Here is a 26519-nt window from a genome sequence, read left to right as displayed (position 1 = left end):
CATCCCATAATGAGATGCAGCTCCTGCGTGTGGAACCCTGTCCTGCAGCTCCCTGCACTGCTCCAGCTGATGCTGCTCATTGTCTTTTTCCGCTGGCATGTCAAACCTCCAGAGACCTCCGAGCACGACCACGTACTTCTTTCAGGAACATCACAAACCGAGGCCAAGCATCAGTGACATTTAGCGACGCCTCAGTTTCTGGGACGATGACGATCCATCAACCCAAAGACGCTCAGGACGTTTTCCTTCTTCATCCTGTTCAGTGTTTGGGAGAAGTTGTTGCCCCTGTTCAGGGCAGAAACTCCCACCTAAAAGAAGAACGGGAGTTTATAACCCTATCGATCACTCCGATGTTTCTCGAATGTCTCTCCAGATCAGCCGTGGAATTTAGTCATCATGTCATGTGACCTCCTTCTGCAGGGAGCTAAAACTCCGTCATGCCCGGAAGGGAGGAGGCGTGTGTGTTCGGAGCCAGGTAGAATGGCAATCTTCATCTCTGGATCTGCAGTGAACCCGGCTGGTTCCTCCGCAGACCTTCTTTGGTTCCCAGCGACTTGCCGGCCTGTTTTGTTTCCGACTCAAGGAAACACGCGGCTCGCCATTTCCACAACGGATCACACCGTTTTCGCCTCCCACCCACGTTTCACCCAGGTGACACCTTCTCAATGCAGGTATTCTCGGGTGCATTCGCCACAAAACTGCAGGAAAGTCTGAAAATGTGCATTGTATTCTTTTATTCAAGTCCAGCCAAATAAATCAACATCAGTATTTAAAAATGCTCCACAGCCGGCTGAGCTCGAGTGGTTCAACCTCAGAACATCCCCTTCCTGTAGCGGTGGATCAGCTCCGAGACGTCCTCCTGACACACCTTTATCCAGCCGTCCTCCTGCATGTGATACACTGCACAGCAAACACACACAGGTCGACGTGAACACACGAACACACGCGGCCTGGTTTTGTTCATCGCCACGCATTTCCAAGGGGAAGAAGCCGCTTGGAATGGGTGCAGAGGGCCTTCTTTCCGCGCACGTGTTGCACATTTGCGGTGGACGCGTGTCGGCGGCGGAGCCCACTCGGCCTCCGCCTCTGACAAAATCTGACAGGTCTATTCCCGCACATTCGTCGCTAAAAGCCGCCGTGCTTTGCGGGACTTGCATCCCAGCGGTCCACGCTCCTCGCTACAACTAGCGATTGAAAGATGCTTCCTGACTGATTCGGCGACACATGAAATCAGAACAACAACGCCGGCTCACTCACTGTTGACCACTCCTCCAGAGTAAGCGTCCCGGTGCGTAGCGTGAGCGATGCCCCGTCGGCCCAGGTCGTACGCCTCCTCCACACTCATGTCTTCCCTGTAGCCGCTGTCCACCACGCCGTAGGCGTAGCTGTTCCCGCAGCCGGTAGAGAACATCCGGCCGGACAGACGCGTTCCAGAATCATCCACATAGTACAGGCCGGGTCCCTGCAAGCACATTTTTTTGCACTGTCAGTCCTTCAATGCACCCTTCACACACATTCCAGCGACACACACACAGGCTACCTGTTTGTCCCAGCCGCAGATCATGCTGCCCATGGAGAGGCCCATGCCTCTGTACCCCAGCATCATGTTGGACAGCAGCTTGGATGCAGCCGCCACCGAGATCCTGTGATTGTTCCTCAGCCTGTAGAGTCTGAACAAACCCAGCGCCCGGGTTGTCTCCGCGTTACAAGCGTCATCATGTTAAGGCTAAACCTCCACTGGTTACCAAAGTGGACCCGGCGCCACAAGAAGGCCGGGAATTGAAAAATACATTTGAAACGTGTGATGAATCTCACGTCTTGAGTTTTTTTTTGAGGGTTTTGTCGTCCTCTCAGCCGCCCGGCCTGGCGTTTTTCGATCACGAGGGTTCGACGCACCTGCATTCCTTGGCCAGGAGTCTCTCCCAGTACTGACAGTCCGCCGCGCTGCCCGACATGGTTCCCAGCAGGTACGGGTTGATCTCGATCACCTTGTTGACGTTATTTGACGCTGTTGAGACACATTTGGGGAAAACTGATAAAGCGGGGAAAAGATGGAAAAATACATCTTTTGAAATAATTGCTGTTGTGACTATTGCTATCAGGTCATTGCTTTGGCATTGCTTGCCAAACTGGGCCATGTTGGGGAGCTGCAAACAACCCCAAACAGGAGTAATTACCCAGGTAATTTCCCGCTGAGGCCCTGGAGTCCACGGCCACGATGACCCCGTGTCTGAACTTGAAGGCCAGGGTGGTCGTGCCGTGGTTCATGTCGATGCACACCCCCTCCTCACGGTTGCAGGACTGCAGGAACCCGGAGGGCTGAGGGAGGGAGACAGTTTGTGTGTGTGTGAGAGAGGAGGGTGAATATTTAGCACAATAATCACATTCTGCCTGCCATGTCTGACTGAAAAACTGCAATGAGACGCTTCACTTTCGCTCGGAAACAAGGGACGCGTAAAATCTGCAAAGCACCGAGCAGCGATGAAATACGACCCCTCCACCTCAAACCACAGAGACTTTAAAATCTTTAAATCCTTACGTCTGCACCAACAGGCACAACAAACTCCTGAGTCTTGGTCCCGAACTCATAGTGGCTGCTTCTGTCGGCGAGGCGCGTCGGTCCAGACGGAAGGATCTGCGCTCGGAGCTCGGAATACCGCTCCAATCCACTTGCTTGGAAAAGAGCCATCGTCTGCCTGTCGAAGGGCAACAACCGTTTTATTCCCAGACAAAAAAAAAAAAAAGTTTTGTCCTCTGCTCAGGACGTTTTCGGGTTTCCTCTTCGAATGGGGACAAATGCGCAATTCTCCGTTGGAGGTGGAATTCGAAAGTGAAAGTGTATTTTTTTTAAGAAAAAAAATATCTCAAAACAATACTAACAAAGCTAAATTCTTAACATAAAATCGTCTGCTCTAACGGCATCCGACTAATAAAAGGCGATTATTAAAAGTTTCGACAAAGTATTAAAAACTTCCCTGATGTTCGTATTTTAAAATCGCTCCCAGTTGAGCTTCACTCACCAATGGGATGGCGAGATTTTACCGCGTCACTTGTTACCCAGCGGAAGTAGAAACGGCCGTGTAGCAGGTCCATCTTCTTGTATTGCTTTTCGTGTCGTCGTCCTATTTTTGAGTCCTTCCCTTCATTCACAGACTCTTGCTTGTCCTCTCGCCCAGTGTCTGCTGATACCCTGCAGGTTATTGGCACCAGTGGCGGGGTTGTGGACCCTGATGTGAGCCGCAGGTTAGATTCGTGTATATTTGGTTTTGGCAATGCCCTTCCTGGGCCCCGGCTCAGAAAGACAGGGTCATCTGATCTTTGGAAACAAATAAATTGGAAAAAAAAACATCCCAAATTGAAGGATTCGGTCAGCAGAATGAGATGTCAGTAGCATTTGAAAGGACAGAAACAAAAACAAGCAAAAAAACGTATCAAAATATTGTTAAATGCAGAGGTACCATAATTTCTGCGGCCCCAACAACGATGCAGCTAATTTGTTTTTTTTTCGGGCTAACAGGCTTCACGCCACCAAAACATTGAGCCTCGTCACATCGGACCAGTGAAATGACCATGAAATTCTGAGGCCGTTCAATTTCGACACCGAAGAAGACAACTTTCATGGTTTTAGTGCGTCGGAGGAAGACCAAAATAGCGATCAACTGGAGTAAACCAAGCGGGGATAGAAAATGGATGGACTTTTACTTGTGTTAATTATTATTAATCTTTCTCATCAGCCATATTACAGGCACGGTTCGGAAAAAAGCATTTCCAGTGCGTGTTTGTGGATGTTACCGATATGTATTTGTGGTATGAAAAGTAAAAAAAAAAAATTCTATGTAAATATGTCATGTTACAATGTGGACACCTGTGGCTTATAGACACGTGTGACCTGTATATGTACACATAGATTTTATTTTGTTATTATTAGCAGGTGCGGCTTATATTCAGGTGCGCTCCATAGTCTGGAAATTACGGTAGATATTTTCTCTCGTGATGGATATGAATCCTGTAATATCTTATTTTCATAAGCTTGTGATCCCTCACACTGAAATCCCCCTTTCTCCAAATCTACTGAAGTTGGTGAGTGCTCAGCTGTTTATTTAAGGACAAAACATGAGGACAAAAATGACAACAGTATAGAGAAAGACTTTATTGATCTCATTCCGTGTTTTAGAAAAGGCATTCGGATATTTTCTGATTTCTAATCCAAAAACAGGGTGACTACAGTTGAACTTTATCGCTGCCCGTCTCCGTCTCTCAGGCTGTATCCATTTGCATCACCGTCTCCTCCACCACCGTCAGCTCCAGGGGAACGACTTCCTGCTTGAGAACTGCCGTTGTCCCTGGACGGTACTTGTATTTGGTTTCCCTGTCAGTGACGTGGGGACAAAAAACAAATCGGTAAATAAGAAAGAAGCAGAAAAAAATCACATGCACTTGACGGGATCTGGTGCTTGACATTTGACTTTTTAGGTGCATATTGAAGTATGTGACCAAAACAGGACTTAAAAAATTAACCAAAATGGAAAATCAGAGAAATGGTCTAATTTGAAATATTGCTGGCAACTTTTTATCATTTTTATGACTTTTTCCCCATTTCCCCGTTCCCTTCTCTTCCCCAACAGGTCTTGCACCCACTGGTCTGCAGGCTCCTACCTGCTGCTTTTGTACTCTGACTCCTGGAAGGGTCTGAGGTAGTCCACTCCCTCTTTTGTGATGACACAGATGTCCACGTTGTTCCCGGAGCCAAGGTCGCTCATGATCCCGGCGTGAATGGCGCAGCGCACCAGTTCCTTCGCCTCTTCCAGCTGACGCGGGCGGGGACGGGAAATGCGAGGACGCGTCGAGCGGGAAGGAAAAGTCGGGGACACTCGTTAGCCTTCGGGGGGTGAGGTAATAGAAAGTACTTCTACGGCGATATGACACACCTCCAGGTTGGGTTTGAAGCCGTCTTCTAGAACTCCAAGAGCAGCCAGGTCGCCTGACCCTGCATCATCACAATGTCACGTCAGCTTCGACTCACAGAGTTTGTGGCTAAATTCATTCAAAACTGTAGCAAAGTGAGATGTATAGTTGAATCCCTGCACGTGAATGTAGCTCGCTCGAATTCCATAACTTTCTTATATCAACCGACGCAAATTTAAATCCTGTTACGAATCATTATCGCCCCATTTCTACTTGTACCGTAATTTCCGGACTGTAAGCCGCTACTTTTTCCACACTGCTGCTTAAATAACGATACGGCTAATTTATGGATTTTTTTGAGGGCTAGCGAGCTTCATGCCGCTAAAACATTTAGCCTTGTCACATCGGACCAGTGAAATTACCGTGAAATTCTGAGGCCGTTCAATTCCAACACCAACAAAAACGACTTTCATGGTTTTAGTGCGCAGGTGGAGGAACGAGATAGCGATCAGCAAGCCGGTGCGGCTTATATTCAGGCACTCTATAGTCCGAAAATTACGGTAATCCATTCAAGCTTTTAACCTGTAAAAGCTGCGATACAAGATACGGTGAATGTGTGACACAGAGTGAATATGGAAAGTAAAAGTTAATAAGGAATGTTTTGTTTTTTTCCAGATGAATTACATGACGTCTCCTACCCATTGTAAGGTAAGGCATCTTGTTTACGCTGCCGTACGGCCCAACGGTGTACAGGTGGTTCCCGGTGCAATCCACTCCTCCCAGTATTAGATTGGCTGCAATCTGGCCTTTGTATCTGCAAATCAGCATCGGATAGGATTCTGTTGTTCAGCGTTTGCTAGTCCGGTCGTTCCAGTTTCTGTTTAAAAGATTTCCTCATTCAAAAAGAAAAGGTCTCTGTATCTCAAGGCACAAGCTAATTATCAAAACTCAAAAGGAAAAATGAAACCACATGTCATGGGAAAGTTAAGCATCTCTGACCCCAAAACCGACCCGTCTCATCCAAACTGTACTGTTGTGTAAAATGACTCTTGCCGTTCTGCAGGCGTCTGCCGGACACCGACCTGTACAGCATATCTTGCAGTATATTGACGGCCATAACGACGCGGGGCTTCCTCCCGCTGTTCAGGGTGAAGATGGTGAGATTGGAGGACAGAAGGTCGGTGGTCTTTTCGGTATCGGCTGCTGTGCCTGCTCCACAGCAGCTGTCGGAAGGAGAGACAGTGATCAGGTATCTGATAGATCAAATGTGAAGTCGGGAAGAAAAACAAATGGAACAGACAGTAAAAACTTCAAATATCATGTAATGTAAGCACAGCGGCTGTTTAAAGGCTCGCACGTTTTTTTCTATGGTTTGGCGTGATGCTACACTTTGTGTTTTGGACACACTGATTGACTAATTCCAGGAAAGACTGGCCTTTAGAGCAGCCCTCCTGGACAGCTTTGCAAAAAGATGATTGTAACAGTGAATGTCAACGCTTTTGTAAATACAGTAAATGCAGGGAGAACCGCAGTAAAACACTCCTGAGACTTACTATATATTTGGAGCGATGTAGTGGATTTTTGCACACATCTTGTCAGCCACCACTTCACTGGAGGTAGCTCTTGTGTCTGCTCCTAACACCACCCCGTCCTGCACGAACACACACATTGGACGTCACACGCGTGCACGTCCGCTGCAAAAAACAGGTTTAACAGTAGAGAGGGAGTCGTCCCGTCAAAGTCCTTCGAGGAGCTGGCATGTTCAGCCCGTTACCGTCGGGGATTTTTGAGTACAAGCCAGCATGAAGTGTTTTAGTATATTTGTGGGCAGGTTTGTATTCTAAGTCTAATGGTTTTGTGCATCTTAGTACTTTTAAAGGTTCACTTGTATATTTTTAAACATGACAACCGTTAGTTGTGAATTGGTTATGATATATTGCATTATCCCAGATACATTCTAGCATGACTGAAATAAACTCAGTTGTTTTGAAGATAAAATATCGACCACTTGTAGAGGCTCGTGGTTCAAAGCTGTTGCCGTAAATGTCTTTGGTGATTCGTGGGTGTGTTTTCAGTAAAACATCAACGAGCCGCTCCAAAGGTTGGCTGAGGTCGATCGCCTGCTGGGCTGCACGCGTTCCCGGCGTCTTCGACACAACGCAATGCTGAGTTGGGGCACAGTCACGCAACATTTGCAACTTGCGTTGTGTAAAATGAGCTGTTAGCAAACAGCATCCTGATGGTAGAGTTTACTGAAATCAGACCTAATTTTCAGATAAACAAGCCCAAGCTGCGTTTTTTCTTTTCTAATTTGGCAACAGGACAGGAACAGTAACTGGGTGGCAACTGGGAATGTTTTGTGTGATTCTCCTTGGGCTTCTCTTCAGCAGCGGGTGACGTCTGGTCACTCTTACAGGTTGTTTCTCACCTTGAACACCAAACCTGCAATGGTGGTGCCAGTTTTCATGGGTTTGGGTCTGTCTCCTTCTGCAAAAACATCCAGTAACGCTGCATTTCTGGAGAAAACAAAACAGTAATGGTATTTATAACAGCTGTGAAGATAGCATCGCAGAATTCTCTGCGCAATTCACGTCACTGTGATCTGGATGCATAAGGAGCTATGGATGGGTTGGTTTTGTCGTGTCAGTTGTCCTCTTCAGGAAGTCTTTGGTAAAAATGACGACAATGAGAGAGTGTTTTTGAGATGTACTCACAGTCCGTAAGAAAATGATAGGAAAACATAAAAGTTTAGCTTAAATTTACCTACAGTTCACATTCAATGGGACTCAATATCAATACACATTCTAAATAAATGTGTCTTAAACATGGATATGCTGCACTTTTTTTAAAAAGTAGATTTTAATGGCATTAAATTCCATGTCCAATGAAGAGCATGTTATCCAAGGTTTAAAATTGAAACCGAGATACCATTCTTTGAACAGACACAAAGACCTCAAACACATAATGATTAAAAGTTTCCCCTTTTCCATGAGTTCTGGAAGCTAAAACTTGATGCGGTAGGATTGCATATTACATGGTTTTAAGTCAATAACGTCAGGAATCTGATCGTCTCCGTTTTTCTGAGCAGTAATTTTCTATCAGCGCTGCCTCCACCGCCCCCACCCCATAAAATAATCCATTATCATCCATTTCTCGGTGCTTTTTTCAAAGAAATCAACCCAAAATGGATCATTATTCGCGTTTATCGTGCCTGCGTAAAGACAGATTTACTTTCACTTTCGATTCCGGTTCGAGTCCTGCCAACCCTGCCACCTCTCCGGAGCGAACCGCGCAGAGACGCTCATACCTGGCCGCGTTGTCGAACCCGAACCCGGCCGCGGGAGTCTGGAAGACGTCGGAAAGCGCCATCACGAATGCGTCTCAGCTCGCCGCCGCCGCCGACGTGACCAAGTTTTGTTTTTACTTTCACTTTTGGCCTGAAAAATGGAGGCTCGCTGGTCGGACGCGGTGAAAGGAGTGAGCACCGGGGTGAGTTCACGCCGCGATGCTTCTTGTGTTTTTGTTTTTTTTTTTGTTTTTTTTGCAGAAAAGCCTTTCTGGTCGATCGATTGGCGCCTCCGTGTTCCAGCAGGCGATGCTGCCTCTGTTTGAGAACCGGCCAGGAAGTGACTATAAGTTGCGAGGTGCACCGTGGACGAGTTTCATTCCCGAGTGAAAAATCTCTTTTTTTTGTCGTTAAAAGTCTAAATTATCGTTGATTGACAGAAATCCAACTCCCGTGATTCATACTCTTGCTGACCCTTTGGGCTGCGACCTTCAGGGATCACCACAGCCAATCACCTCCCTCCTCCTAACCATCTTCTCAGAACAACTAACTTCCTCCCTTTTCTCCCTGCACTGTTTGAATATTCCGTCATGATTATAATGCATTGTGTTTCCATACATTCATTGTATTTACTGTTTATTTTGATTGTAGTCCTTGTGTGACGTGAGGACGCTCACGTCAAGAAAGGGACTTGCAAAATCTCCTATGTCAAATGATAGAATCTCCAACCTCACATCATTATTTCACTATCAATTGCAAAAGACTGTTAAAATGCAACTGTGAGACCCCATCACGTTTTTGTGGCTCCCGCCACGGGACCGGACTTTGTTGTCCCGGTGTGTTCAGATTATCATTCAGGGAAAAAACGTCACAACGGCCAGGAACTAATCAAGCAGGAACGGTTTATTCAAAAAGTCAGGAAAATTCACTTACGAGATATAGAACTTCTTCATCTACACATTCGACTGGACGCGTCTCAGCGGGTGTCTGGAGGAGCCGAACGATCCTCGCGGGCTGACATTCATAAGTGAATTTTCCCGACTTTGAATAAACCATTCTTGCTTGATTAGTTCCTGGCCGTTGTGACGTTTCTCCCTGGCAGGAGCCACAAAAACAGACAGCACTCCCTCCATAAATCTCAAGTCTTCCTCCAGACCCCCTGCCTGAAAGTTCCAGCCTCAGCATCCCCCCCTCTCCTCAGTGCACGTCCAAATCATCTCAGCCTGTAGTGAGGAACACGTGTACGCGCCTTGAGCTACACCACTCAATGATGTGTTTTCCAAATGTGCTGCCGTGTTAAAGATTGAAATCATGTCTTGATAACAGACCACCATCTTGGCTGCCACGTTCAATGGAGGGGTGGTGATCGGCTCGGATTCCAGGGCGTCCATTGGAGGGTGAGAAAAGATATCCAAAATATGAAAGGAGATGAAACCAGCTCCTTCAAAGTTTACTATTTTCCATCTGCATTTTGAGACATTAGAATGCATCCATGTTATTTTGCATAATATTTTAGCGACCCCAGTAGCACAGAGTCTAGTACGGTGATATCAAGAGAAGTTGTCGTGAATAAAGCGACGAGATTTGGAGTGAAAGCCTCGTTGCAGACGTCTTCACAAACGTCACAATACATATAACCTGATTCCGATGGCGCCTTGATGGCCCGAAACATGAGGAAGTGACATCATCCTCCTCTGCATGTAGTTTTTTCCATGCAACCTATTAACCGCTTCTGCCTCCCTCCGCAGGGAATATGTCTCGTCGAAAACCATCAACAAGGTCATCCAGCTTCATGACCGCATCTTCTGTTGCATAGCTGGCTCACTCGCCGACGCTCAGGCCGTCACCAAGGCTGCAAAGTTCCAACTGTCCTTTCACAGGTAACACACTATGTATGCTACACGTAGCGCTTAAGCAACGACTCGTAGTTGGATGTTGTTTATTTGCATCACGTTTTACAATTCTTGGTTGTTTCTTTGAAAGCAAACACATTCCCCCAACCGTACTCTTAAATGCACATAGCGTTTAATGGTCTTGGACTCAGACACTCACTTGTGCGTTGTATCCAAAGGGCATTTTTTTGTAACAGACAGAAATATCTTGCCATGAAATATCGATAAAATTGTTTTGCATTATTATGAATATAATTCTGCTTGGTGGTGATATTAGCATCTAAGCCAATGATCTGCCTTTTAGCTAACTGTCATGGTTTCCCAGCTGTCAGGCAAAGATTTACAATCCTGTTTTGTTATTGGCAAAAGGTTTATCGGAAAGTTTAGCGTAACAGCAAGCAAAGTCCTTCAGCTCGGATATAGATGATAGAAATGTTCCTATCTTCGACGCAGGCAAACTGGACAACATGATTCTAACATTCTTTTGTTGACGCCAGCGTCCAGATGGAGAACCCTCCCCTGGTGATCGCGGCAGCATCGGTGTTGAAGGAACTGTGCTACCAAAACAAAGAGGAGCTGCAGGCAGGCTTCATCACCGCAGGCTGGGACAAGAAGAAAGGATCTCAGGTGACGCTTAAGGTCAACAGTGTGTCTGCTTTGCTGCAAATGTCGCTATACTTATCCTCTCCCCCTCCTTCAGGTGTACGTGGTGTCCCTGGGTGGGATGTTGGTCAACCAGCCGGTCACCATCGGCGGCTCAGGCAGCACCTACATCTACGGCTACGTCGACGCCAAGTACAAACCCAACATGAGTCGGGAGGAATGCCAGGAGTTCGCCACGAATGGTAGCGTTTTATTTATTTCGCGTTGAGTGACTAAAATATCGATATATTCAGGGGGTCCTCGTGTTACGTTGGAGATCCGTCCCTGTGGACCAACAAAAGGCGGAAATATCATAGCCGAAGACGCTTCTCGGACCTAAAACACACGAAAGTGATATTTATGCATCGAGAAATAGAGCTCGGGCTTGGGGAAACAAAAGGGAGAGCAGGAACAAGTAGAGAAAAATGACAAAAATGAAAACGTTCATCAAAAAATAGAGAAGAATCCCAAAAATGCGGTACCCAAGGAGCGTTTGGGGATCCAAGCGTCATAACGGCGTATTCTTTCGCCGTACCTACTAACAAGTTCACCTGCGGTGTTTGAATTTTATGTCGTATGCTGCTACAAGTTGAAATGGACTTTTCAGACTCTTTACGAGATTACTGCCGTAAAGGCGAAACGCCACAAGCCGAGGTCGAGGACACCCTGTACGACTTCATGTTTTGTTTGAATTATTAAAAGGAGAAGAGGCGGAAATTTTCTAATAAAACAGGCTAAGTCTGTTCCTCAACGTTCGGAGGGTAAATTAGTCGGCTTTTGCCATTTTCAGGTTCAAGTCAATCGTATCTCACAACGTGTCTTGATCTTCTTCTCTCCAATCCCCCCCCTTTGCTCATTTCTCCGTTGCCGAATTCTCAGCTCTTGCTCTGGCGATGGGCCGAGACAACGTGAGCGGAGGCGTGGTTCATCTGGTGGTGATAACGGAGGCCGGGGTGGAGCATGTCGTCGTCCCCGGCAACAAGTTGCCCAAATTTCACGATGAGTGACTGCCTTTCGGAAAACCTTGAAATCACTTTTGGATTCCTGCAACGAAAGAATTCTGTGACCATGAAATGATTTGTTCTGTATGAAACCAAGATGAAACGGATTAAATGTGCACTGACCTGAAATACAAGTTTAGCACCTTTGAAAACAGGTTTGACAACAGTTACGCAAAAGTACCGGCAGTCGGTAAACAAACAGTAAATAAACAGTTCTGACTGTCTGGAAACAGATATTGATTTTTTTCTCTCTCTTCAAAAGTTCCCATTGTCCTCCTCAGCTTTTGCCAGCGGTCGAGTTTTACAATTCAACGTGTTTTCATATAATAATATGTCAATGAAACATTGTTTTTTTGCAGAGTGTGTCACTTTGTCTTCATAAAAAAAAGTTGTTGAGGCAAAGAAAACGTGATTTTGTGTCTGCGTGTGTGTGTGTGTGTGTGTGTGTTGCTCTGTGTTGCCCTTCTCAAAACGACCAAAAAACCCCGAAGGCGCTCGTATGAACTGCAGTCCCTGAACGCCTCACGGCTGCTTGCACAGAAAAGCACGCTTTAACTTTCATTTTCGATTTTAACCAGTAAAACACGGGTTGCGTTTAAAAGAGTTTATCGAAAATTATAAAGCAGGAAAACAATTTTTCGCCTGAAACGTGGTTTGCTTGGTTGACGGTGACGATGGTGGAACCGAGCTGGCTGTCAGAGGAGGTGAAAACCGGAGTAAGTGGGTTTGTTGTCTATCAAGTTCAGCAAATGGACGCATTTGGTTTGAGTCTCTTAATTCCTGACTGTTACACGTCTGTTGTTGTTTTTTCTGCCGTTAGACGACCATCATCGCCATCGAGTTCGATGGAGGAGTGGTGCTGGGCTCGGATTCCCGAGTGTCTGCAGGGTAAGTCGATGCATTCCTGCAAAAACACAACTCAAAAGGGGTTCTTTTCACGATTGTCCGCCCACAAAAAGCCGCAAGGCTCTGCTGAATCCACCCATTTCAATGTCAATTTAAGGAATGTGTCTTTCTACATTGAGAAATGGCTTCTGCAGTCTTTTTAAAATATTACAATACATTTTTTACCTTTCTAAATAGACTGCCAAAATCATTCAATCATTTTCCAAGACTGCAACATGTATCTGCTCTTCTTCTGATTGAAATCAAATCATGAAAGATTGAGCACCCTGTGCTTTTCCCTCTGCGAATTCCACCGGTTGTTTTATTTCCGCTGATGTCAGGCTGACCCGAGGCGGGAAAAGTGCGGTGATGTTGTTCCCCGTCTCCCTCCAGGGCTTCAGTGGTGAACCGGGTGATGAACAAGCTGTCGCAGCTCCATGACAGAATCTACTGTGCCCTGTCAGGCTCCGCAGCCGATGCCCAGACCATCGCCGAGATCGTGAACTACCAGCTGGACGTTCACAGGTAAACTCCTCTTTGAGTGGAGGAGGACATTTGGAGAACACCGTCACCAGGCCTGGAAACCTCTAACATTGCCTTCTTCTTCTCCGTCGGGCTGCTCCCTTCAGGGGTCACCACAGTGAATCCACCTCCTCCATCCGACCCACTTTTCTTCTCTCACACCAGCTGAATTCAGATCCTCTGTCACTACATCCACGAATCTTCTGCTTGGTCTTCCTTCATCCTCCTTGTCACCAGATTCCTCCTGCAAACTACCTACCACTGCTTTGCAGCCACTGATCTCTTTCAGGTTACCTCGTCTATACAAGATGTCGTCTACCTGCGTGATCCTACCTCCGCTCTTACGAGCGACTTTATATTCCTGTCTTTTGTGGAAAAAAATCATTCTGTCCCTTTGTGTTCCTATCCTGGATACCCGATCTGCTACCACAACCTCATGTCATGCCTTAAATCTGTTGTCTATTTTATCCTCCTGGGTCTCAGCCCGCTCGCATCCTGCTTATTTTTGTTAATCTATTTTATTTTTGTCATTGCTTTTGTCACTCTGTTTATGTTGTTTGTTGTCACCCTTACTATCTTTTTTTCCCATTCTGTTGCCCATTCTTATCCTGTTGTTGTTGTTTTCTCGGCTCTCTATTTACTTGTGGATGTCTTTTGCTATTTGCTGTTTTCTACTTGTCTATTTGTATGTATATTCATATTTATTGACACTGTAACTGTTTCATTGCTGTGACAAAAGAATTTCCCCTTATGGGGATCAATAAAGTTTTATCTTATCTTAGCTTAGCTTAGCTTATCTGCCCATCACTTCTTTATCACTTATATTTCTGCACCAATCACCACTCTCTCATTTCTGGGGATATTCTGCATGACTTCATCTAACTCATTCCAGAACTTCTCCTTCTCCTCAAACTCACATCCCACCTGCGGGTCAAAGCCGCTAACAACATTGAGCATCACACCTTTAATTTCCAGTTTCAGACTCATAAGACTATCTGACATTCTTTTCACCTCCAGAACATTCCTCACAAAGTCCTTCTTCTCTTCTTGTCAGTACCATGATAGTACAACTTAAAGCTGCTCCTTAGCTTCTAGCATCACTTCCTTTCCACCAGGTCTCCTGGACACACAGTATATCCACCTTCTTCTTCATCGCATCAACCAACTTGCTCCCTTTTCCTGTCATCGTCCCGGCATTCAAAATCCCTCCTTTCAGTCCCAGACTCTTGCCTTTCCTCTTCTGGTTCTGCTTCCGAACACGATTCCTCCTCTCCTTCTTCCACCCGCAGTAGCCCAGTGTCCACTGGTAGCCTGGGGCGAATAGTTTTTGATTTTGGGGGGACAAATGGGGTTCACACCATTCTTCTCTTTTACATCATTGTGTATCTTGTTTCCCTCGGACAGCACGGAGATAGGTGAAGATCCGCAGGTTCGGTCGGCGGCCACCTTGGTGAGGAACATCTCGTACAAGTACAAGGAGGAGCTGTCGGCACACCTCATCGTGGCCGGCTGGGACAGAAGAAACGGAGGCCAGGTGCGTTCGATCGCATGCGATTGAAAAAAATAGACGTCAGCCAATCATCTGTCCTCACCATGAAATTTATCATTGACGTACAGAGCAGCCGGTTTGACATCTGACCTTTTCTGACGCATGGGTGTGCTGCGTAAGTGCTGCAAAACTCTAGCAAGCTAGCGAGTCTCCTGGATTTTACATTACATTACATTACATTACATTACATTTGGCAGACGCTGTTATCCAAAGCGACTTACAATAGAGGACATAAGCACTGCAAATAACGCTTGCAAATACAAGACGCACAGGAAATATACAGAACAGTAAGCTGGGGTTAGTTTTTTTTTTTTTTTAAGACAAAAATGTACACACACACACACACACTGCATAGCCTAACTTGGTGCCTGACCTGATCTGGGGCAGCTCAAGCATCAGCGCAGGAAATACTCCTGAAAGAGAAAAGTTTTTACCTGTTTCTTGAAGGTTGAGAGAGATGATGCTAGTCTTCTTATCCTCCAGTTTGTTTCTTTTAAACTTTAGAGAGGGTATTAAAATCATTGGGGGAGCTGGACCAAGTAAGAAGCCAAAAACGCACAACTTCCACCAAATGGGAGGAGGACTTTATTTCACGATGTCATTTTCGAAAGTGAGTTTTCGGCATTTTCGGACTGTTCACTTAGTTATGTGGGTCAGCCTTTTTCCACATGAAGATCATTAAGTCCAAATACCGTTCTAGCCTGACTGATGATTATTTTGGAAGTGTGCTGGCTAGCAGTAGCTCCATCCCTGGCCGATTCCAGTCAGTGAACGTCACCAGAATAAAGTAATGACAAAAAATGGAGTTGTATTGCACAATCTGGGCTCATGCATTTATGCAAGGTACACCAACATGTATTGTACATTTAAGAAATATATTTTTTGCGTTTTTATAGTAGTTAGATCATTTTGACTTGGACGTTTTATAAGTAGCTCGCATGTTGAAAAAGTGTGTGCCATATTGGATCAGTTGTTAAGGATATTTATTTTTTGAGACAATTGGTGTTTGTACAATTATAGCAATTGTGTAACTCGGATATTGTTGTAAACGCAATTGTCGTTCTCATCAAATCCCAATCCAGCCTACATGGATATCTTAATTTTACTTAACACCTTAAAACACTTTATAGCCTTGACTTTGACACTTTATAGTTTTATTTGTATTTCTTATTCTCCCCCCCTTTTTTTTTTACTGTTTATACAATTTCCTACTATTATTTATTAACCCTCGTGCGATCTTAACATTGTGTTTACTCCCCTTGTCCTACGGATCAAAAATGACCCATAAGACAATCTTTGTACCCTAGTGGTGTACAGCCCACATGGAAACATAAACAAAAAAGAAGTATCACTTTTTACAATTATGGGGTCTCTTTAGGAAAAGTCATAAAATTTCAAGTTGGAAAAAAATAAGTTAAGGTGTTTTTTCTACAGCTAAACATGGTAGTGGGTCACTTTTGACCCGCAAGACAACACAAGGGTTAATGTTGTGTTTTACTTGAAACTCTAGCACTACAATTTCTTCGGGATAAATGAAGTTGTTCTTATTCTTATTCTTAATTATCAGTTAGAGTATCCAAATACTTATGCAGACGTATCCAGAGCTCTACAGCGTTCCATCTCCTGTGTCCCAGGTGTTTGCAACCCTCAACGGCCTCCTGACCAGACAACCTTTCGCAATCGGAGGATCCGGCAGCGCGTACGTTTACGGTTTCGTGGATGCGGAGTATCGAAAAGGCATGAGCAAGGAGGCGTGTCAGCAGTTTGTCATCAACAGTAAGTTTGACCTCACTGGAAGATGTGTTTTTTTTCATTCGGAGGGATTCGACCGGACATCTGAGGGTGGTATCTTGTTCTGATCCGTCTTGCAGCTCTCTCCTTGGCGATGAGTCGGGACGGCTCCAGCGGCGGCGTGGCGTATCTCGTCACCATCGATGAACACGACACAGAAGAGAAAGTCATTCTGGGAAACGACCTCCCCAAATTCTTTGATCAGTGATCGACCGTTGGCTGTTATCGCGGTAAAGTTGTGTCATCCCAAATGAAATACCCAAATGAATAAAGACGGCCATGCGTACATTAGTCTCCGTCATACATTTATTAATCCAGTCCAAACATGCTTGCATTGCTCTATTTAAAAGAAGCGCGTTTTGTGACAATCATTTGGCTTGACATAATTCACAATTTGACATACTGACTGTTTAGGTGTGAGTTCTGAACATGGCGTTTTTATGTCATGAAAATGTCACATTAGCCGCATATCAGTGATATAAATGTAATACTTATTTACTTCCAGTAGAAGGTTTATTTGTGCTTACATGCAGCCGCATATTCATTTATTGAATGAGGGGAGGAGTTCTTATAGAAAGCGACAGAAATCTGGGACAGCTCATTTTGGTCAGTTTACAGGGTATTTGCTGCTCTTTCTTCTGCATTCATTATTATTACCATTCATTTCAGGTAATGGCAGGTCTTCACAACACCCTTTACCACTGTTTAAATATCTGCTATTTTTCGGAAAATAATTTCTTTGTCCTTCTAAGAGTCTATCCAGTGTGTGTTTTCAGGACAATGTCGGTTATAAAATGAGACATATTAGACCAATTCAAAACTCCCCCCAAACATAAATGACGAGAAAACCACTGCCGCTCGATCAAAGTTCAGGGAAGCAGCGTTCCAAGTATTTATGTCTCGATAAAGAGAAGCAAAGTCTCCTCTTGAATCTCGTCTTGGTGTCAGATCCTCCAAGTGGGCTTCCCGTGTTTGTTTGTTTGTTTAGAAGTTTATTAGGACAGTGTACAAATACATTACACACAGAGGCAGAGATGTTTGTACCAGATTATAGCTCATAGCTAATTTCCATCTGTAGTCCTCATCCAGCCCTGGGCTGCAGAAGGCTGGTGGGAAGGGAGGAGATGCTGAAAACGGCCAAGTTTACTCTTTTTTGCCTCTGTCGATGGAGGTCTAAAGTCACTGGCATAACTTTGCTTCCTCTTCTTAAGTCAAGCCAGACACCCCATGACCTTTTCCAGCCGCCCGCCTTCCAAACGCCACCGTTGAGAGGAAAACGAAAGTGAAAGTACCTGGAAGCGCCATCATTCGATACTGAGGAGAGAAGCAAGACAAAGCTGGGCAAAATGTTCCCAAAAATCAGACGAGTTGTCGCTTTGACTCTCACCTTCTGCATCGACTTTGCTATTTTTTACTCGTCGGGTTTCGTGCCGGCTCGCAGCGCCTCCGGACGGCTGGCGCGCCTCTGGAGCGGCGCGGCTCTCCGCGGCTCCGCGGCCGCCCTGTCTCTGCTCTCCTTCGGGGAAATCCGAGCGGTGTACGTCCGTTTCTTGGTCGTGCAATGCGTCCTCCCCGCCGCGATCGAGACCGGGAACCGGGTGCTGTACGGCGAGGAGAGCCGCTGTGCGCTCCAGCCGGACGGACGCTGCTGGCTGACGGCCGCCGGAGCGGCGCTGGCCGCGGCTCTCTTCTGGGAAACCATCTGTCCGACCACCGACGACTCTGCCGCGGGGAGAGAGAGCAAGCAGAAAGCGGGGGTGCTGGTTCTCAGAGTCGTCAGGCTGTACAAACCCGAATCCCTGACGATGGCCGGCGGCTTCTTCTTCCTGTCTCTGGCTGTTATTTGTAAGTATTCTGCCTCTGAGACCTCACCTGTGTGATTTACCGTGATAATAATCTATATGTTGCTTTCATGCGTATTCTTTCTGCCATCATGGTTTGTGTAATCAATCAACCAACCAACCAATCAAGATATTTAAAACTTTATTGATAGTAACTGGGAAAATTCAAACGCAGCACAGGCAAAAAAAAGACATTTAAAAGGACAGAGTCAATAAATTAAAAAAAAAAGAAAAAAGTAAATCCTGCTGGGTGTTCAGCTCAGCAGGAAGCGTTGAGTATGGAGGTCTTTTGGGGTCCAGGGAGCAAAACACAGGGGCTTTCAAGGCCCTGTGGAAGCCGTTATTTGTTGAAACGGTTCAGATCAGACTGGAGGTGGAAGACCTTGAGGATGTGTTGGGAGATGGCGATCCTTCCATGATGGTGAAATTAGTTCTTCTAACATCACTGGAGATCTTCTCAGCAGCAGAGCCAGTGATCAATGGATATCTCATCTAAATCCTACAAAAGCATTGGTTCAAAATGTTACCGGTTCCGACATATCGTGTATATTTCTTTTTCAGCAATTCCCATCATCGCATGGTTTTCTGAAGAAGTACATTTTAATATATTAAAATGATATCCCAAAATCAGCCACTAAATAAACAAATAAATAAACACAACATTGAAAAATAGGCCCAAAACGACACTTGTAAAGTAAAATCCGCACTGATAAAAGTATGTTTCAAAAGTATTGCCCCTTAATGGGTTGTTGCATTTTTCTGTTTTTAGGTGAAACCTTCATTCCTTTATACACCGGGAGGATCATCGACGCCCTGCGTGACCAGGACCAGGGAAAGGAATTCTTCTCGGCGCTCATGTTCATGGCGCTTTACTCTCTGGGCAGGTACGAACGTCATGCTCCCGGAACTCTGGCAGAAATCACAATGACAAACAGTCTCTGCGTTCTTTGTTTCACTTTTTTCCACAAGTCAATCAAAATTGCTGCCTGGAAGATGATAGATTTTAGGCAGAATTTGGTACCACCAAGAAAATCTTTCTTGGTGCAAATTGTAGTTTTTTCATTTGACCTTTTGGATCTTATAACTGTTTCCGCCTTACTGCCACACTTAATATTGTAATTGCCTAATTTAAAGTGTAACAGTGGTGTTCAGATTAAATTCTGTGAACGGACAAGAGTTTTTGAGCTCCTGCGCCTCAAACCGACCCGCGGAAACATTTTCATGCATAAAGTGGTGCCTGGTGCTAAAAAGGTTGGGGACCATTGGTGTACATAATCACAATATGGAGGAATTATTATATTATATATTAAAAACCTACCTGCTACATTGCTTTACATTGATTTTTTTTTAAAAAGACCAGTTTGACAACAGTTTTTGATGATCCGGATAAATAGAACGGCAGAAAGAAAATGTATTTTTCATGAAACAAGCTCTTTCTCTGTGCAGTTCGGTGGGTAGCGGCTGCAGAGGGGGGCTCTTCCTTTGCGCCATCAGCTCCTTCACCTGCAGAGCCAAAGTCAACCTGTTCAAAGCCTTTACCAAACAAGAAATCAGCTTTTTTGAGTCAACAAAGAAAGGTAACTGATATTTCACTTTCTTTTTGACGCCTGTGAAAAACCTTGAGTCACTCCGATCGCTTATCGCTCCAGGAAATGTGAACTTTAAAAACAAACATTTTTGTTCTCATCACTTTTTACCAATGACCCTGTGCCTCTCATTTTCCAAAATTTTTACTGAATTGAAATGTAATTTTTTTATAATTCCGACTAATCTGTCGCGAAGTAATTTTAGGTCATAATTGTTCTAAGTTCCTGCTTATTTTGGTGGCCGTAGGGTCATTTTTAAATGATTACATTGATTCTTCCGCTGTTAAATAAAGACAGTTTAGTATCTAAATAAATCAATAATGTCATACAAGTATAGAGCATGACTGGAAATATATATAACATTTAAACAACACAATGTAACTCCAAGTCAATCACACTAGTGTGAAATCAAAGAGTCCACTTCGGAAGCAACACGGATTCATTTGGACTTGTTTTAAGGACATTAAATCAACGTTAGTTTGTTTTTCCACTTTCATTTTGAGTGTGACTCCAAATCCAGACCTGATTTCCATTCATCATTTTTGTGTGTTTTCTTTTGTCAGCACATTAAAGTATTCAATAAGAATATTTCATTCAATCAGATCTAGGATGTGTTCCCTTTATTTCTTTGAGCAGTGTATATATATATATATATATATATATATATATATACTTTATATATTTTCTGTCGAGGTGATCTCACGTTAAGGCTGACTGAAGACACCAGACTGATGGGAGAAACGGTGTGCCTGAAGGTGAACGTCCTGCTGAGGACGTTCATCAGGACCGTGGGTATGATCTACCTGATGATGAATCTGTCGTGGAAGCTCACTTTCCTGGTGCTGATGGAGACGCCGGTCACTGGCCTCATACAGAGCGTCTACAACAAGCACCATCAGGTTTGACGCCGTCCCCCGTTGGGAGTGTCCAATGTGTGTCTGGGGAAATTAATATTCAAGCTTACGTCAAACACTTGCATGATTTGTTGCATGATTTGTTGCATGTCATTTGCATGACATTACATAAAGCAGTGGTTCCGAAGTGCTTTTTGTACCAGACAAATGTTTACATGGACTTCTTCGAGGCGCGGGGGTTCAAATAATTAAAACTTTTTTCAGTTCAGAGTATTTAATCTGAATACAAAGATTACACTTTATATTATCCAATCACAACATTACTGGAATTTCCGGACTATCTAGCACACATGCTAAAACAGCTAAAAACAAATATATATATGTGTACATATATAGGCCGCAGGTGTCCACGCTGTAACATGAGATACTTACACAGAAACATTTTTTTTTTCAACTTTTGATTAATACATACCGGTAACATCCACAAATACGTACTGGAAAGGCTTTTCCCAAACATTGCCTGGAACACAGCTGATTTACCACCGTAATTTCATCAGTCCGATGTGACGAGGCTACATGTTTTGCCGGCGTGAAGCTTGTTAGCCCCAAAAATCCATAAATTAGCTACATCGTTGTTTGAACCGCAGCGTTCAAAGCGTTGGAAAAGAGTTGCGGCTTATAGTCCGGAAATTAACGTGTGGCAGTAACCGAAAGTAGAAACAGTTGATTTTCAAAATAAGATCTGGAAGGTCAAAGGAAGAAGCTGTTATTTATACCAGGGGCGGGAAAACTACGGCCCGCGGGCCACGTCTGGCCCGTTGATCTTTTTAATCCGGCCAAAGATTGATACAGAATCTATACTTGATATGAAAGATTGGCTAAATGAATGTGGGAGCTCAAACAGGAGATTATTTCATTTTTGGAGCTCCTTGAGAACAATTTTACTGAGCTGAATGACTCAGATTTCCTTTGTGATTTAGCTTTTACCGTGGACGCACTGACACATGAATGAGCTGGACGTGAAGCTACAAGGGGAAAAACCGGTCTTCAAAACCAAGCTGGTTTTATTTTCAAAGAAAATGTCAGACGAGTCTGATATGTGCTGTTAACAAATGCTTTTTTTTTTCTTTTTTTATGTATCGTATGTTGTGGTGACCCGGCCCGTCTGTCAAATTTTAAAGCCAGAAAGTTTGCCCACCCCTGATTTATACCCAGAAACATTATATTCTCTGCTGATTCTCTGCTTGGGGACTCCATGCTTCTTTGTGACGCAGCGATGACGATATAAAAAATCATTCCTGCGATGGAGCGCGCCGGTCATCACCGTCTTTCCTTGAAATTTCCCCCAGAGGTTGCACCGAGCGACGCAGACCGCCGTGGCCGCGGCGAATGAGGCAGCGAGTGCGTCAGTGTCTGCTATTCATTTGGTTCGGAGCTCCAACGCAGAGAAACACGAGTCTCGCCGATACGAGGATCTTCTGATGAACACGCACAACATCAAGACCCGCCGGGACACGGTCAGGGCTTTCTATCTGCTCGCGCTGAAGGTGAGGCTCCACGCAGGTGGTGTTTGGCACCGCGTTTGCTTTTATTCAACAGTTTTTCTGTGTGTTTGTAGCTCACAGGTGTGGGCATGCAGGTCCTCATGCTGTTTTACGGACACCTGTTCATCCAGAGAGGGCAGATGACCACCGGCAACCTGGTGTCCTTCATCCTCTACCAGTCAGATCTTGGACACAACATCATGGTATTGGAAAAAAAGTGGAATTGTTTATGTGATACTGATGTTATGCTAACGCCGACGTTGTTTGTGAAGCACATCGGCACGGATGGCACTTTCTCCACTGATGTGCAAAACAGCTCCGACGTCTTCTTCTTGTATTTTGCAATATTAATGTAAAGCTATATTGTTTTTTTTTTTATCATTTGTACTGATACTACTCGAACAGCTTAGTTGACGAGACGATTATGTGACGTTCCTCGTTCTTTTGTGTATAAACTCAATGTGGAAAAGTCATAGTCCGTCCACAGTTAGCGACGAACGCGCAAATAAATGTAGTTAAAAAGAACGTGTCAACGCTGGCGGTGGAAATGGTAAATAACTGTAGGATGCAGAGGATTTTGTGTTTTTCCAGATTATATGTCGCTACTTTTTTCACACGCTTTGAACGCTGCGGTTTAAACAACGATGCGGCTAATTTAAGGATATTTAGGGGGCGCTAACAAGCCTAATGCCGCCAAAATATTTAGCCTCGTCACCGGACTAATAAAAAGATGACCGTGAAATTCTGATGTTCAAGTCCGACACTGAAGAAGACGATTTAGGAAGACCAAGATAGCGATCAGCTGGAGTAGAACAAACCAGGGATGGATAGACTTTTCTTTGTGTTATTTATTATTTTTCATCAGCCGTTTTCAACGCACTGTTTGACAAAAAAGCATTTCTAGTACGTATTTGTGAATGTTACCAGTATGTATTTAATTTAAAAAATGTCTGTGTGTTAAGATCGGATGTTCCAACGTGGACACCTGCGGCTTCTAGACATGTGTGACCTATATATGTACACATATTTATTTTGTTATTTTTATCCAGTGTGCGCTCAGTAGCCTAGAAATCACAGTAAATTTATAATTATTGACCCTGTGTGTTTACGTCAAACACAACAAGCTGATTTCTTACAAAAATAAAAAAAAATCAAGCCCCCATTTACAACAACGGGTATTCTGACTGTCTTTTCCAGACACTGACCAGTATCTGGGGCCAGATGGTGAACTCGGTGGTTGCTGCCGGTAAAGTCTTCGAGTACATGGACCGAGAACCTCAGGTCAGCACGGACGGAACCCTCAGGCCGGATCGGCTCGCGGGAAACGTCAGCCTGCGCCGTCTTCGGTTCGCTTACCCTTCGAATCCCCACAAAACGGTGCTGAAGGTGAGACTATTCCGACCGAGGAGGAGGGAATCCACCCAGGTGTCCCGTCACTCCATGAATCCGCTGTTCCTCCGTGTCTCAGGACTTTTCCATGGAACTGAAGCCCGGCCAGATGACGGCCCTCGTGGGACCGTCTGGCGAGGGGAAGAGCACCTGCATGAGTCTGCTGAAGCGCTTTTACGAGCCGCTGGACGGAGAAATTCTGCTGGATGACGTGCCGCTGAAATCCTACGAGCACCGTTTTCTCCAGGAGAAGGTGACGTCCAGCTGCAAGCCACAACTCAACCTCTGGGCAATTGCGCGTTTTTTCGATGCTAGCAGAGCAATGCTAGCAGAGCAATGCTAGCGTGACACCTGATTGGCTGAACGCTTTTCGGACTTTCTGCTTCCAGATCTAAACCCGATCAAAGATATAAACTGCATTAGGAGTTGTTAAAAAGGTCTCCTAATGCCGTCGAAGTCGTTCTATACTCGCCCGTGTCACAGATGCACAACCTTAAACCCGAATTTCTTGTAGAAAGTGTTTTTACTCCTCCAGCCAAGCTGATGAGGATGTGTTTGACAGATTGCCTACGTGAGCCAGGAGCCCGTGCTCTTCTCCGGCTCCGTCAGAGACAACATCGCCTACGGCCTCGCTGAATGCTCCCTGGATAAAGTCGAGGAGGCGGCGCGTAAAGCGGACGCCCACTGCTTCATCCAGAATATGGAGAAAGGCTACGACACAGGTGAGGTGTTTGAATTTCCCCGGCGTATCTTCGCAGCGGGTGGATTCTGCTTTGACCGAATGGTGTCGGTTCACGTCTCAGAGGTGGGAGAATGTGGCGGAAAGTTATCCAAGAGCGAGAGGCAGCAGATTGCCATCGCCCGAGCCCTGGTTCGAGACCCAAAGGTCCTGATCCTGGATGAAATAACCAGCTCTTTGGACCCGAACAGTGAAAATAAGGTACGTATCGTGCAGTCTGACTTTGCAAATCTTTTTTTCTTCAAAACGAAAAGTTGGGATTTTGCTTTGATAAAACATTACACACACATTAAAACACCCATCACTGCACGCTGGCTCTCTTATTCGAAGTTCACCTCACACCTTAAAAAACAAGCTCATTCTTGGCGGCCGTGGTGCGCAGGTTCTGCAGGCCTTGGCTCGCTGTCACGACCAGGCGCTGCTGGTGATCGCTCACAGACTGAAGACCATCGAGAAGGCGGGTCAGATCATCGTGATCGGTGACGGGAGAGTCCAAGAGCAGGGCACCCACGGCGAGCTGATGGACCTGAAGGGGAAATACTACAAGCTGCGCGAGGAGCTCTTCACGGACAAGAACTCACCGGCGTGAAAGGCTGCCGTCGCTGCGCTTAGAAGCACTTTGCCTGGGTGAAACGTTTTAAAAAAGTCTTTTCCAACCTGCGGCAAACACCAGCCAAAGTCAACAGCGCTGTGGACGCTGTAGATATTGTTGATAAACTACATTTCTCGTTTGTGTTTATGAAGCGGAGGCGAAACGGCATTCTTTCTTGCTGACCGTAAACCTGTCGCGTTCGATCGTAGAATCATAATAACTCGAATAGCTCAAAAGTGATATAAAAAAAACGTTAGGTTGCAAATTTGAATGCGCCTTCTTTGCAGTCTTTTGTCGGCTCACCGCGTTCACGTGCTTTAAACCTGCTAGCTGCTAACGGTAATCCAGTCTCAGCTGAGACCAAAACTCCTCCATATCAAAGATAGCAATGGTAACTGCCTTTATTGACTCATAAAAAGACCCAAAGTCTCACACAAAAACAAATGACTGCTCCTGCTAACAGTCTGCTCTGTATTTTTGTTATGTACTGAACAATCCAAATAAGGAAAACTACCTTTTTTAATGTCACTCTGGCTTAAAGAATATAAAAGCAACGAAGAAAAGATTTAGCGCTGTCATCCCGAGGCCGAGCCGGCACCGTCGGCACGTCTGTTGTGAAGGTGCGGCTGGTTTTATTGGTAGAATAAACCTGGAAAGTCCCTGCCGACTGATTTGGTTTCGCTTCCCTTGTTTGTGACGGTGTGGTTTGCCGTCCGGCAGCATTTCTGCCGTGAAAGCACCGTGAAAGTTGGCAGAGCGCGAGCGCCCGCTACCTCTGTGGGCAAAAGACACGCCTTTATTTTGACACCATTTTGTCCGGAGTTAGACAGACTTTCAAAATGGTGGCCAAAATTGCACGATCACCAATTGGTGAGGAGAAAACTTTCGGAAAACCCCCCCGAGCAGAAAACTTGACTGAACCGGCCACGCTTTCTGGAAGGTTGTTTCCTCGTCGCACATTTATGCATTTTAATGGAAAACACGGGTTTCGTAACAATACGACGAGTGTAATCATTAACTCAAGATTAACTTTCGGGAAGTATTCCATCAACCTGGACTAAGAAAAAGCTTTGAAATGATTAGGTGATATTGATCGGACATTTATTAAATGGCTGGTTGGGCGATGTGACTTCAATAAGAGGAGAACAAGTAGGATTCAAATAATAATTCCTAAATGTAACTCAATTTTTAGTCCCAGGTGACACTAAGTTGATTTTCGATTGCTTGTTTTGTATAAACAAACCTGCGTGAGTACAATCACCATTCCTGCAAAAAACAAAATACAAAAAAAAACTTATTTTGTTCTACTTCTGTGTCATACTGTTACGATAAGATGTCATTTGGAAAAAAAAAAGGAATAAATAAAGATCTGGTCCCTCTTTCCCCCCTGATGGTCTTGGATGCGGTTTTATTTGCGCTGCAATGCGATGAGTCATGCAAATCCCTGGCTTGTTACCAGAAACCAAACACATCGAGGTCACAATGAAAGTAAAGCACCAAA

The 26519-nt window shown here is 45.0% G+C and overlaps 5 protein-coding genes across 5 annotated transcripts; 3 read left to right on the top strand and 2 right to left on the bottom strand.

The window, feature by feature from the left end:
- Nucleotides 1-719: 719 nt before the first annotated feature.
- On the bottom strand, nt 720-2965 carry psmb8a (proteasome 20S subunit beta 8A). The gene is made up of 6 exons (XM_086171314.1): nt 2540-2965; nt 2178-2319; nt 1897-2008; nt 1541-1670; nt 1258-1462; nt 720-900 (listed from the first exon to the last, which is right to left on the bottom strand). The coding sequence occupies exons 1-6, from the start codon at nt 2687-2689 to the stop codon at nt 812-814; spliced, it is 828 nt and encodes a 275-aa protein (XP_086027440.1). The 5' UTR covers nt 2690-2965; the 3' UTR covers nt 720-811.
- Nucleotides 2966-4130: 1165 nt separating this feature from the next.
- LOC147219654 (proteasome subunit beta type-7-like) lies at nt 4131-8339 on the bottom strand. Its single transcript, XM_086171488.1, has 8 exons — nt 8213-8339; nt 7334-7421; nt 6459-6556; nt 5988-6128; nt 5604-5719; nt 4929-4987; nt 4657-4808; nt 4131-4369 (listed from the first exon to the last, which is right to left on the bottom strand). Exons 1-8 carry the CDS (start codon nt 8272-8274, stop codon nt 4258-4260), a joined length of 828 nt encoding a protein of 275 aa, XP_086027614.1. The 5' UTR covers nt 8275-8339; the 3' UTR covers nt 4131-4257.
- psmb12 (proteasome 20S subunit beta 12) lies at nt 8252-11957 on the top strand. Its single transcript, XM_086171489.1, has 6 exons — nt 8252-8394; nt 9518-9588; nt 9940-10071; nt 10581-10710; nt 10784-10928; nt 11605-11957. Exons 1-6 carry the CDS (start codon nt 8350-8352, stop codon nt 11730-11732), a joined length of 651 nt encoding a protein of 216 aa, XP_086027615.1. The 5' UTR covers nt 8252-8349; the 3' UTR covers nt 11733-11957.
- A 309-nt stretch (nt 11958-12266) lies between these two features.
- psmb9a (proteasome 20S subunit beta 9a) lies at nt 12267-16759 on the top strand. The gene is made up of 6 exons (XM_086171444.1): nt 12267-12442; nt 12547-12614; nt 13005-13136; nt 14538-14667; nt 16317-16458; nt 16554-16759. Exons 1-6 carry the CDS (start codon nt 12401-12403, stop codon nt 16679-16681), a joined length of 642 nt encoding a protein of 213 aa, XP_086027570.1. The 5' UTR covers nt 12267-12400; the 3' UTR covers nt 16682-16759.
- Nucleotides 16760-17693: 934 nt separating this feature from the next.
- Nucleotides 17694-26405, top strand: tap2a (transporter associated with antigen processing, subunit type a). The gene is made up of 11 exons (XM_086171443.1): nt 17694-18318; nt 19084-19198; nt 19761-19891; nt 20594-20799; nt 22104-22301; nt 22373-22501; nt 23496-23684; nt 23767-23940; nt 24250-24409; nt 24491-24627; nt 24809-26405. The coding sequence occupies exons 1-11, from the start codon at nt 17820-17822 to the stop codon at nt 25013-25015; spliced, it is 2145 nt and encodes a 714-aa protein (XP_086027569.1). The 5' UTR covers nt 17694-17819; the 3' UTR covers nt 25016-26405.
- Nucleotides 26406-26519: the final 114 nt, after the last annotated feature.

The sequence above is a fragment of the Fistularia commersonii genome, chromosome 24 (assembly GCF_037954325.1).
Source record: "Fistularia commersonii isolate RoL2024-O1a breed Wild chromosome 24, RoL_Fcom_v1.0, whole genome shotgun sequence".
NCBI lineage: Eukaryota > Metazoa > Chordata > Actinopteri > Syngnathiformes > Fistulariidae > Fistularia > Fistularia commersonii.
The sequence above is the reverse complement of the archived record's forward strand: the minus strand, read 5'-3'. Positions and strand labels throughout refer to the sequence as shown.